This window comes from Phoca vitulina, unplaced genomic scaffold (genome assembly GCF_004348235.1).
Source record: "Phoca vitulina isolate PV1807 unplaced genomic scaffold, GSC_HSeal_1.0 scaffold7, whole genome shotgun sequence".
In the NCBI taxonomy this organism is placed as follows: Eukaryota; Metazoa; Chordata; class Mammalia; order Carnivora; family Phocidae; genus Phoca; species Phoca vitulina.
Window position 1 is genome coordinate 45,503,657 of NW_022589710.1, and position 13,345 is coordinate 45,517,001.

At 40.3% G+C, this 13,345-nt stretch overlaps 1 protein-coding gene across 3 annotated transcripts in view; it reads right to left on the minus strand.

Annotated features, from left to right (window-relative positions):
* Positions 1-11,442, minus strand: part of NEK9 (NIMA related kinase 9) — a 45,966-nt gene extending 34,524 nt beyond the window's left edge. The window contains exons 1-8 of one of the 3 annotated variants that reach the window (XM_032405611.1): positions 11,046-11,442; positions 8,364-8,541; positions 6,556-6,611; positions 5,952-6,022; positions 4,502-4,607; positions 2,618-2,749; positions 955-1,065; positions 57-121 (exon numbers count right to left, since the gene is read on the minus strand). In XM_032405611.1, coding sequence (XP_032261502.1) covers positions 57-121; positions 955-1,065; positions 2,618-2,749; positions 4,502-4,607; positions 5,952-6,022; positions 6,556-6,611; positions 8,364-8,541; positions 11,046-11,264 — 938 coding nt within the window. In that variant the 5' untranslated portion in view covers positions 11,265-11,442. Of the gene's footprint in view, positions 1-56; positions 122-954; positions 1,066-2,617; positions 2,750-4,501; positions 4,608-5,951; positions 6,023-6,307; positions 6,436-6,555; positions 6,612-8,363; positions 8,542-10,123; positions 10,976-11,045 lie in introns of those variants that run through there. The other 2 variants (XM_032405612.1, XM_032405613.1) reach the window with 2 other exon arrangements.
* Positions 11,443-13,345: the final 1,903 nt, after the last annotated feature.

Here is a 13,345-nt window from a genome sequence, read left to right on the forward strand (position 1 = left end):
CCTTTAACAGTCAACCAACCATAGAAAGACAAAGAGTGGACTTCTCTGTACTTTACCTCCTGCGTTTCTTGAGAAGGGGGCGATCCAAAAGTTCATCTGCTGTGGGTCTCTGCTCAGGATCCTAAAAAGTACAAATTGGGTTAGTTTTAATTTAAAGGAAAAGGGCAAAATGGGGTCTAAAGAGGCATTTTACTTCCTCTTAAAAGGCTGTATGCTAATTACTCAAAGATCACTGTATATTATCCTTTTGTTTCAAAAAACAATTTCTTATGTCACATTCCATGTTTGATGCATATCATCTCATTGTCAACAACACGTGTACATGAATGACAATGCACCTTCCTTACTCATTCAGTTACGGCACTGCCTCTCAAACTGCAATATATATGGCACAAAAGAATCTCTCAGAGTGCTTGTTATAAAGATTTCTGGGCTTTATCTACAGAGATTCTAATCCAGTTGGTCTGGGGTGGGACTCAGGAATCTTCATTTTTTATTTGTAAAACTCTTCCATCCCCTAGCATTTCTAATACCTATGGTCAAGAACCATATTTTGAATAATACCAATCTAGAGCTACACTACTATATATACAGAACTATATATATTCTGCACACTAGGAACTCTAAATTATCTCTGACTATAATTTTGTAAAATCAATCTACGAAAATTAATCTTGATCATAAAAAATGGAGCACAATTTAGAAGGTAAAATCATTTCACAAATCGATAAAGTAAGAATAAAGCAGAATAAAGCTTAAGGATTTGTTGCCTGAAACATATAACTATCATTAATTGCCAATGCCTATTCTTCTGGGTATAGCCAGCCACAAATATATCCTACCCTGGGGAAGTGAATGTGGCTTTGTGCAGGTTCATCTATGCATACCATACTCCAAACACTATGGTGGGAAGGGAAAACCCTAAACTGAAATCAACATGTAAGTCACACTTCCCTGGTCAAGACACGCGTGGACCATTTGAATCAGTTCCAAAGAGTACTGGCTAGAATCAACTTCCATGGCCCGGATTCCTTGTACAATCTTCACACACAAGTTGAGTGGATTCTATGACAAAATGATTATTCTTGGTTATATAAAGATTACAACCTACTAGTAGGGGCTCTGAAATGTCTATTTTTTTTAAAGAAATGGCAATAGTTCTGCATTAGGTCTGATTTCTTTTATAACTATTAGTATGCATCAGCAAGAAATGGCTAGGGATACACTGTTGCTATCAGAAGGAATGAAGCCAAATGGCCAACAAGGAGATATGACTATGGGGCCAATAGTATAATACTCAGAGTACATTATAATCTGATCCTTCAACTGAATCTCCCCAAAAAAGGCAAGCAAGATTAGCCATGCTTCCTGGCTTTAAGTACCTCCTTTGCCAAGTAATCTGCCTCCTAATTTATATACCCTAAAAATGGTTATTCAGGGGATACTCTGCTGCAACAGATAAGGCAGTAAATAATAAGATGACAATGTCAATAATATTATAATAATAATACCATTAACTCCTTTATTGAGAGACCACAGTGTGCTAGGTAGGCACCCTTGCAAACCCCCTGTAAGGAGGTTATTATGATTACCAATTCAGAGATGTAAAGTAACTTGCCCAAGCTACACAGATAGTAAAAAATGGCGTCATAACTCCAACCAAAGTCTGTCTTGACTCTAAAACTCATTTTCCTTCCACTATATTACTTAGAACAATTAGATGATATACCAGAATAAACTTTAGAATTAGGAAAATAAATAGGTCTCATGAAAGGCCAATGAATTTGCATTATCTTACATTTGCATTTTTCATATACATTATCACAGCATCTCTATGAGAAAGATATATATTTTTTCCTTGTTATAGATAATGAAATAGAGGACCAAAGAAATTCTGAAATGATTTGCTTAAGTTCTCACACATGGTTTGTAGAGGACATTGGATGTGAATCCACTTTTGCTACTCAGATTGGTCCATGGACTAGCAGCATCAGTATCATGTGGGAGCTTGTTAGAAATGCAGAATATTGGGACCCACTCCAGACTTACTAAAAAAAGAGTCTGCATTTTAACAAGGTGCCCAGGTGATTTCCTATGTGTATGAAAGTTGGAGAAGCACTGCTTTACACTGGGCTTTACTTAGGAAGAAAAGAAAAAACACTAAAAGGATTTGTTGTCCATTACAATAACAACCTCTAATGTAAGAGTCAGTGTATAATTTTTTATAAAAAGATCAAAACACTTTAATGAGTATTACATAATTTGCCTTAGCTTTAAAAAAAAATGATGTAGCCTAAGCATAAGAAATGAAATGGCTTATCCAAACAGCAGCATCACATAGTGGATCCTAGAGCCAATTTCAAAATTATAGTCAACAAACTCAAGTACAATGCTCAAAGCACTTGAGTAAGATTATTTCAGTGGGGAACTGAAGTTAAAGATAAATCTGGTACAGCATTTTAATAATATGCTATACCAAGCCACTGCCTGAATACTTTGTTTTTTTGCCTACAGCTAATTTCTGATGAAGAAATCAGAAACTCAGGGATAAAGGAATTTGATTTTCTCAACCAAGTTATACCATTTGCAAGGACAAGGTGGGGATAATATAACTTACTGTAGCATCAAATGTTCTCTTTAATGTAAGCAGTTCAAAAATGACACAGCCTACTGCCCAGATATCAGACTTGAAATTGTATTTTACTCCTTGGCAGAGCTCTGGAGACATGTAATATGGAGTTCCCACAAGCTGAACAACAAAGAAAACAATCAAAGAATAACTTCATTTCTGAGGTAACTCTATTAATATTTCAACAACTGAAGTAAATTTCTCACGAACTAGTGATAACAACTATAAAATATTCATCAGCATATCCCAAAAGCTTTTTATGAGATGACGGGGAGAAATCTTTTATTTTATCAAATTTCTTGGATGAATTATAAAGGGTAAAGGCACTGTGGTAATTTGGAGAGGCACAACAGTGATTCCTAGATCACAAAGGCTTTAGGCCCACTGAAGACTTCATACAGATAAAGACATACTTAGTAAAAGTTCACCAATGGAAAAAACAAAACAAAAACAAAAAAACTGGCAGGGAGGAGATGATAAGTAAATAAAGGGGTCAGAAGTTCTAAACGAAGTGCATAGTACTGAAACTCTGTAAATGGCTGTTTGACCTCTGTAATAGTAACACAACTAGGGAAATTTCTTTCAAATTTGAAAAAGATCTTCTGCCTTGAGGAATGAGTTTGGAAATCAAAATGTCCTGAATGGAGGTTGTGCCTCTCCCTAGATGAAATGATGAGTACCCCAGAAGTTCTAATAAAACTGAGAGCCATCTTTAACCAGCAAAGCAAAGCAATTTTTAGATGGATTGTATGGCATTTATAAATCTTCATATCATTCCTTCTTTATATTTAACTGGCTAAAAAAAGTCAAGTCTTGGTTTTACCAGATTATACTTGATGAGAAAAATCCATATAAGGACATGATTGCTTCCTCAGAAGCTCAATATGGCACCATCATACAAGCAGACTGAGTTCCTGAAGCAGACTCCCAACCCTGGCTATTAGCATGTCTCTAAATTGCTTACAGGCATATCTTGACATTATCAAAAAATACCAACAAGACAAAATTAATTTTATTAACTTACATTTTCAAGTTCTTTCAAGGACAGAGCACTGTGAAACCAGAAGAGTAATAATTGGGTTTTATAATTCCTAAAAGGATGAAATCACTGTCCTTAAAGATCAACTTATGTCTACTCTTTACCAATGGTCTTTCTCAGGATCAGGTGAGAAGGGAGCCCTGCAGTTGGGATGGCGTATGATATTAACACCAGATTGTTCTCTGCGCATCAGCCTTTATTTGTAGTACAGGGCTTCTGAACCAGAAAAATTCAGAGGAAACACAAAAAGAGATGTCCAACATCCTAAGCTCAAATACTAAATAAGAGATAAATTGAAATCTACTAAAGATCCTAGGCCAGAAAAAATGGTAGAGCATTTTCCTGTTTTTATTTTTTTATTATTTTTTTATTAAAGATTTTTATTTATTTATTTGAGGGAGACTGAGAGTGAGAGAGAGAGCAAGAGAGCGAGAGAGAACATGCAGGGAGGAGGGGCAGAGGGAGAAGCAGACTCCCCACTGAGCAGGGAGCCCAACGTGGGACTCGGTCCCAGACCAGGACCCGATCTGAAGGCAGACACCCAACTGACTGAGTCACCCAGGCGCCCCCTTTTCCTGTTTTTAGAAAGTGTTGGAAAGGGCTGTGAGGTCAGAGCTGTGACGTGGACAATGACTCCTGAAAGAACATCTGAGCATGTAAATGTCTATTAGTAAGCACAGGAAAAAGACTCCTGAAGACTTGCTTTATAAGTATGGAGAACTTGCAAGGACTACTGAGAAAAGTGTATGAGATTTGGAGTGGTGTACGGTTATATCTCATAGTACTGGAAAGGAAAAGAAAAAAAAATTAACACAAGGGCAACACATACTTACCGTCTCAGCCATGGAATACTCAGAATTAAGTTTCTTGGCTAGGCCATAATCTCCAAGTTTTATTAGGTTTGCCTTGGTCAGAAAAATATTTAATGTCTTTATATCTCTGGAAAAAAAGATACTGTGTATTAAACTCCTATAGACAATTGTTTTGTTTCATCCCCAACTCCGCCCAGAATTAGTACAGAATAAAATGAGTGGTTACCACTGCTCACACTGTTATGGGATCCCAAACAGTGGTCACCACTTTCCCGTGTACTTTAACATTGAAAAGGGGATTTGGGGGAGTGGAGGCAGAGAATTAACTTCGTTCTCCAGGGCCTCAGAGCACAAGGACGTCTCCTGTACCACTGAGGATGTTAGGAAAAATTGAGAGGGCCAGATGGAAAACACAGCCCCATGTAATCCTGTAATTCCTGTAAGGTGCACTGCCTCTCCAATTACCATTTGTGCCTTGAATTGGTTGGTGTTAAAGCTTCAAATCTGTTAAGGCAAGGGAAGGGGCTGCACATCTCAGCAGCAGCATGACTAGGCTGTGTAGCTCACCTAAATAAACCACTAGCTATTTTTCTAAAGATGAGCTGGTCCTATGTAACAAATAAACTGTGCCTGGTTCACACTCTGGCTTCCTTAAGATGTGAAAAAAACAGAATACTCTTTGTAACTTTTGAAAAGAAAATAATATGCAACTGTAGTAGCCATTCAATAGCTATTGAGAAGCACATGTTAACTGAATAAACAAACCAACAAAAAAAGAAATACTGGTGAATCAACATTAATCTCTAGCAATTATCAATGACTCACTTAAGAAGGGTATAATGTGGAAATGTTCTAATAGCTCTTTCCTATACTAGAAATGAATAGAAAGCTGTTTTTCCCCAAAGATCTGGTAAAATTGTACAAAATAGCTTTTTATCTAAATTAAGACTCAATTATAAAATTAAAAATACTTGCCAATTATTATTGCTCATAGAAAACATTTACCATGAATTGCAACCAATCTAATACCACTTCTCTTAGTGGCTTCTAGAGTTTACTGATGAATTAATGAATTGAACTCTTAAAATATCTCTCAAAGAAGTAACTGAGCAGTACTTGGTTACTGAGACTCTTCCTAGATCACAAACATAATTTAACTTCAGGAAGTGAAGGTAACACCCCTCATTACTCACTCTTTCCTTCCTAAATTATATTAACGGAAAAGCCTCGACTGCTTAACCAAAAAAATAATAGTGCTGATGGGAGGTACCCAAGGTGGGGTTTAGATTGGTGGGGAGGAATCCATCCTGTTTTTTTTTTAAGTAGGCCCCACACATACCCAGTGTGGAGCCCAACGCGGGGCTTGAACTCATGACCCTGAGATCAAGACCTGAGCTGAAATCAAGAGTTGGACTCTTAACCGACTGAGCCACCCAGGTGCCCCTCCATCCCATATTCTTTCACTCATTACCTATGAAGGATTCCAGCTTTATGGATACAGCTCACTGCTGAAACAATCTGAAATAGGTACCACACCACCATCTACAGAAAAAAAAATTATATTTGGACTGGAAACAAAAAAATTCCACTTAAATAAAGACACACACTAAAACAAACAAAACAAAGGAAGCTGCAACCAGAGGTTATGATTCAACACGACCTGACATCTCTTGCTTGGAGGTTGAGTAGGCAAAGAAAAGTGGTAGGGGTAAAAATAAAAAGCAGATCATCATAAAACAGTTCCAATGCCATTATAAAATATAATATGGTAAAGCAGAGTTGTGGAAAGAAATCCAAGAATGCAAAGGTATAGAAAACTGGGCATACCAGTCTGCAGTAATAGAACCGGGAAAGAAAGCCCATAGAGAATCATGATGTGGAGATAAAGCGTTTAGGAAGCAGCTATAGACAGCTTCCTTGTTAGAGGTTTCCTTTCTCAGGAATAGCAACCAGAACCTGGAAGGAGTCTGAACAAAAGGAAAAAAACACTCTTCATTGTTGGAAGAGTAAATACAGGCCTAGAATGCAAGAATCACAATACAATTCTAGCTTCCTTCCACAGAAGCATGAATTACCTCTTCCTCAAACAACTTGTCCTTCTGACGAAGGATTTTGTCATACAGGTTCCCTCCTGCAATTAAACAAGAGACAGGTGTGAACTGCTTCATAAAGATCAAAGCTTGGCACCTGTGGCTACTAGGGTTTTAACAGGTTTTAACTGCTTCTTCCCCAAAGGAATCCCCTTCTTCTCTCTTGGCTTTTTATAAAACTCTCCCCATCCTTCGAGGACTGTATCCAAAGTCGGCTTCAAAGATTCCCCTCCCTAACAAATGAGGCTCAATGCAAAAATGGGAAGTATGACATTTTTAGAAAAGAATAAAGGCCATTCCTGTATTATCCCAATTAGCAAAATACCTTGAATGTCTTCAAAATCAGATTTTCTTTTCTAGAACTCCTTTTAAAGGAATCTGCAATATTTTTGTAACAACACTCTGGTGTGACTATTAGAACATTTGGGCTATACCTATGATGCAATGTTTTGTACGTACAGGGGTATCTCATCGACAACTTCCTTTCTTTACTACTTCACACTGAAAAGGTTTCCCATAATTTAGGGGACACCCTAGACTGTTTCCAATCATTACTCCTTTTACTAACTCCTTTCTGCAGAATAAGTCTGAACGTGCTTCTCCCTTTCCTTTATCAAGTAACAGACTGCAAATGATCACCATTCATTTTACTTCTTACCTAAAACTGTAACTCACACCTTAGTTCTGGCTCAGTTTCACAGCTTCTTTTCCTCTGCAATTTAGTAACTCAGTGTTTCAACAAATTTACCATTTGTTCTAGTCCCTCCTAACCACAAAGGAAGTTAACTGCTTGAGGCTTCTGCTACTTCAGAAATCTCTAATATAATCTGGTACATTTAGGGTTGATCAGAACCAGCAACAATCATGGTACACAAAGAGACAAGACAGAAAGAAGTCTAAGAGCTTTCTCTTAGAGATTTAAGTGAAGGATATGCTGGAACTTCTTTAGCATGTAGCTTAAGAAAGGGCTTTGAGGGTTCTCCTATGTAATAAGGATAACAGCTAGTATAGTATGTATTAAAGATTTGCTACACACCAAGTACTATGCTAGGGGGTTTACATATTCATTTAATACAACAACCCTAGGAGACAGGTACTGTTATTAATAAACCCATATTAAGATGAGGAAGCTGAGGCACAGAGGTTTCTTGTGCAAAGTTACAGAGTTAAGAAGTAGTAGAGCTTGGGATATGGGTTTAGAGTATATTCCTAGCAACTGAGCTAATACTGCTATCTTACAAGCAAAATGGTCCAAAGAAATCAGAGACCAGATAAATTAAGGCCATGCTTTACTATGTGTCATTTTCATTCAGCTATGAATGAAAATTGAACCACTTTTTTGAACCACTTTTCAAATGGATAGTTTTGGCTGAGTCAATTTAAGTATCACTTGTAAGATTTCATTAAATATTACATCAAGCAGTGCCAAGCCACACTGTCTCTAGCGCCTAATTAGATGTCTAACATTAATGCCTATCTAAAGTCAATTCATGTGAAAAAACTTTGAAAAGTGAATGTAAAATTCAACTGAAAAAATAATTTGAAGATGGAACGGTAAGCATTAAGAGAAAATTTGAGTATGCAGGGGAAAATCCCTCCCCTTATTTTGTAAATCACTTCAAAATTCTCCAAGAACTATTCTCTTAAACTATATGAACTATTTCTCTTAAACTCTAGAAATCCATTTAAAGTTTTTAATCAACGTATATGCCTCTTATTTTCTTCTCCCCTTCAAGGTAAGTATAAGCACAACAATGTCTTGCCAGACGAGGTCCCACTGAATTCTACCTTACCATTACAATATTCCAGCTCAATCAGCAGAGTGGTATTGTCCATGAAGTGATTGTAGTAGGCAATAATATTGTCATGCTGCAGCAGAGCCAGAATAACAATCTCATTCAAGGCATCACGACGTTCCTTCTCCGACAGTCGGGTCAAATCAACTTCCTTCCACACAACCAGTGAGTCATCCTACAACACAGTAACAGAGGTATTGTGCTTTCCTCTAGCCTGGCAGAGAATGAATCCACACCTTGATCTGTAAGCCTAGAAAGAAAACTTCCTAGATGGGCAGAGACTGACTTCTTTTATTTTTTCCTTTAAAGAAAATGGGAACAGAATTTAAAGGTTCTTCATACAATTGAGCATTATAATTTACTACAGGACTGGGGAAAGTGAAGCACTAAGATCCTGTTACATTGTTGCTACAGTTAATTTACATGATGTCAATTCCAGGTAAAAATTCGAGCTAGAGGTAGCTCTCAAAAGATTCTATTGACAGACATCATGACAAAGGGCTAGTCATGATAAACATTGTAGTAGGGCTAGCATACTGGAGAACTGGAGAGAGTAGTTATCTAGAGCTGACCATAGTTTCTTATAAAATGGAAATATTAAACTTACCTCTAATTTTATAAATTTAGATTTCTCTAGTGATTTGTTTATGCTTTCTAGATAGGAGTAAGTCATGCCTAAGGGCTTAGAGTTCACTTCCCTCACCTGCCCTATTTTGCAACTCTGTATCTCCTGTAACTTTTACATGTCATGTGTTTTCCTCTATCCCAGACAATTTATCTGCAGCTCCCAATATTCACCCTCTTTTTTGTAACACCCAAATTCTTTACTGATACTGCTCTCCATCCAGCCCAGGAGCATCCCCACCTAAATCACTCTCCCTATCCTTTAGAATGATTCTGCCAGGCCTTTTAAAAACTTTTGGGGGGGGGGCGCCTGGGTGGCTCAGTTGGTTAAGCGACTGCCTTCGGCTCAGGTCATGATCCTGGAGTCCCTGGATCGAGTCCCGCATCGGGCTCCCTGCTCGGCAGGGAGTCTGCTTCTCCCTCTGACCCTCTCCGCCCTCATGTGCTCTCTCTCATTCTCTCTCTCTCAAATAAATAAATAAAATCTTAAAAAAAAAAAAAAAAAAACTTTTTGGGGGGATATCCTGATAAACCTTCTACTGTGCATTTATTCAGTGCAACCATTCCTTCATTTTCAGAACTCATACACTGATATGATATTTGTGCATCCTTTCTCATTTATATACACATACAACTTAAATGCTATTTTCTTACCAACAGGGTTAACTTGTCTTCCCAGTGAAATATAACCTTCTGGAGGGAAAGGGCTGCTTCTAATCAAACCTTTGTAAATTCACAAACCTAATAAACATTTGGTGATATGAATAATGCTATGCCAATTTTGGGAAGTGTAATCAAATTTAACATAAACCAACCTCAGTAATCAAGTTCAACATGATGGAAAGGCATGGGCGAGGAGATGTGAAACTCTGTTCTAGCCCAAGATTTTCTTCTAATTTAAGTGTCAAGTGATTTAAATATACTGTCTTAGTTTCTTTAATTATAAAACAGAAATAGCAATGCTCATCTCCTCTTTTTCATACTATGAGTACAAATAAGAAAAACAGATACTAACAATAACCCGAAAATCATACGTTAATGTTGCCTTAAGATAAAAAACACTTGAAGATTTTTTCTTGCAACCCCCCCTCCTCCATCTTTTAGCCTTAGAAATATGCTGGCTTGGAACACACCCCAGAACTGCAGATGGATCACTTATGGATGAATCATCATCATCCAAAGTCTTCAAGTTTAAGACATTAGGGATCAAATCCAACTGATGGTTAGTTTTTGGAAGTAGAGTCACCACTACAGGGTTTCAGATCAGTATATGTTCTGAACTTGGGGGTCAGTGATCCACGAATCTCTCCAAAGGATCTGTATATATGCAAGAGGGGATGGGGGAGGGAGGGATTACGTTTACATCAGGTTTTCAAAGGAGTCCTTCCTTGCCTCCCGCCAACCCAAGTTAAGAAACAGTGGCTTAGAATATATCAAAAAGGTATTTCCCATGCATAAACACTGCCGGATAAACACTGATGAAGAAAGCAACGACGACCCAATGATCTTCTAGAAAAATCTCCAATTAAGTAAGTGTTCATACCTGAATTTAAAGATAACGGCAAAGACTGCGGAGTTGCCACTGACGTGGGAATTTTGAAGCTATGCCCCTACTCTCCACCCCGACCTTGGAGAGCTATACACGAGAGGAAGGAAGTTTTGACAACACTTCACATTCGTATGCCACTTTAATTTACAGTTTGCAAAGTACCTTCGTTCGAGTCTCAAAATGAAACTTAAAAAATAAAGATTACTTTTAGGGTACTTATCATTAACCCCAATTTACAGATGGGGAACCTAAAGCTCAGAGAAGGCTCAATGCCTTGCTCAGTTCCCCGGGTTCGACCAGAAACGACCTGTCAGTAAAACCAGTGATCTAACAATTCCCAGTGCAGGTGAGCTGGAAGAATGGAGAAGACCCTCAGACATACACCCTGCGGCCACGCAAACCTAAGTGAGGACGAGGCGCAAGCCGCAGGCAAAGCCGGGACCGGGTCGGGTGGGAAGCGGGGCGGCGAAGGAGGGGCTGGGGCGGCCGGAGCCAGGGGCCGCTACCTCTGTGCGGCGGTACAGCGTGGCCTCCCCGAAGGCGCCGCGGCCCAGGATGCGGATGGGGATGTAGTGCAGCTCCTCCTGCTCCGCCGCGCCGCCGCCGGCTCGCTGCCCCGGGCCGGCGCTGGGCCCCGGGCCCGAGTCCCCGCCACCCCCGGACTCGCTCCCAAAGTCCGAGTTGATGGAATCGCAGTGTCGCTCGTACTCGCCCAGCACCGACATGATGGCGGCTGCGGGACCGGCCTGCGTGTCCCCAGCGCCGCTGGCCGCACTACGACTCTCTCGCTTCAGACGCCGGCCCGCGGCTCCGACAGCTCCGCAACCCCGCGAGGCTCCATGGTGGCTCCTTCCCCCTGACCCGGAAACAGTTCCTCGTGCTTCCGGCCCGGCGGGCTTTCCTCCGCCTTCGCTGGCCCACTTGCTTGGTGTCGCGGCCCCGGCTTCCCTCCCTCCGGGCGGGCGGCGCTTCACGGTCGCTGGGGTGCACGGCGTGGAACCGAAGGCCTCTGGCCGCGGCAGGGGAGTCGCCGACCGGTCTGTAGACCCCATCCCCAATCCCTGGCCAGGTTCCAAACAGCTTCGAGGTCCAGAAGTCGCGCAGTCGCATCTTGGCGCCAGGCCTATCTAAAGGGCAGTGGTTCCACGTTGGACAGTGCTCTTTGTTTAGTGAGATATTGAAGGTACTGTAGTAAGCGGAAATATTTGCCTCCTGTCATCTTAGTCAGTGGGCCCAGTTATTGCTCCCAGAACCACCCTAGGTCCCTCTTCTATACAACTCCAAAAACAAAATATTTTAAGTCAATTCTCCTGACACTCTTTTTCCGGATTTGACATTTTCCTTTCGTGTATCTTTCCAAATCTTTGACCGTCTCATCTCAGGCAACATTCTTTGAGTACAAGTGCCAGTGTATTTGAGGGTGGGAAAGCTACAATAAGACTCTCCTTACCAGCAAGTCACTAAGAGAATTGTAATACAGTGAAAAAACATGTTCCATCAGCTACTGACCTTGGGCAACTTTACATCTCCAAGCTTCTTTTTAAATCTGTAAAGCTGTAGGAATATGACCAACATCACAGAGATTAACAGCTAACTTTTATTAAGTGTTATGTTCCTGACACTATGCTAAAGGTTTTCTTTCCTTGAGTCATCCCACTTAATCCTCCTATTATTCTCATTCTACAGAAGGAACTGAGATAACCCAGGTTAAGTAACCTGCTCAATGTTACACAGCTAGTAAGGGGAGCTGGGAGTCAAACCCAGTAATCTGGATCCACATCATTCAGAGAGCATGTTTTGGGACTAAGAGAAAGTCATGTAGCTGAAGGCCAGGGTGTATGTGGGGTAGAAGCAAGAGAAGACAGGGCCTCAACTGTTGTGTTTGGCTTTCCTGTGGGCAAAAAAAAAAAAAAAATTATTCAAGATTTTTAAGCAGGCGAGTATATTATTAGTGACTGTATGTCCTAATTTGCTGGGGAAGTCCCAGTTCATGCCTTTCCCCCAGGCATAACTAACAGAGCTTTATTTTGCTCAAGTCCGGCTCAGACAATAAACAATACAGTCACTTTACATAAGACCAAAGTTATATTTTACAAAGAACTCTGATAACAATGTGGAGGACAAAGACCAGAGGCAGGGAGACCAGTTAAGAGGCAATTTATATTCTAAGAAGAGAAGAGGCACTGAAGTATTTATCAGTGTGAGTAGAAAGGAAGTCCAGATTTGAGAAATCCATCTGAAGAACATTTTTTTTTTTAACTTTTTAAAAGATTTTGTTTATTTATGGGGCGCCTGGGTGGCTCAGTCATTCAGCATCTGCCTTCGGCTTGGGTCCTGGGTCCTGATCCCGGGGTCCTGGGATCTAGCCCCACATCAGGCTCCCTGCTTGGCGGGAGGCCTTCTCCCTCTCCCGTGCCCCCTTGTGTTCCTGCTCTATCTCTCTGTGTCAAATAAATAAATAAATAAAATCTTAAAAAAAAAAGTTTTATTTATTTACCTGAAAGAGATAGGGGGAGAAAGCACGAGTGGGGTAGAGGGGAGAAGGAGAAGCAGTCTCCCTGCTGAGTAAGGAGCCTGATGCAGGGCTTGATTCCAGGACCCCAGGATCATGACCTGAGCCCAAGGCAGACGCTTAACGGACTGAGCCACCCAGGCACCCCCCATCTGAGGAACATTTAGAACTTTGTGATCAGTTGGGATGTGGTTGATGAGGTAAATGTGAGTCCAGGAGATTCACTTTGTGATTTTTAATGAGGTGGATAGTGATAGCAAGGAGAGGATAAAGACACCTGGTAGAATGGGTTAG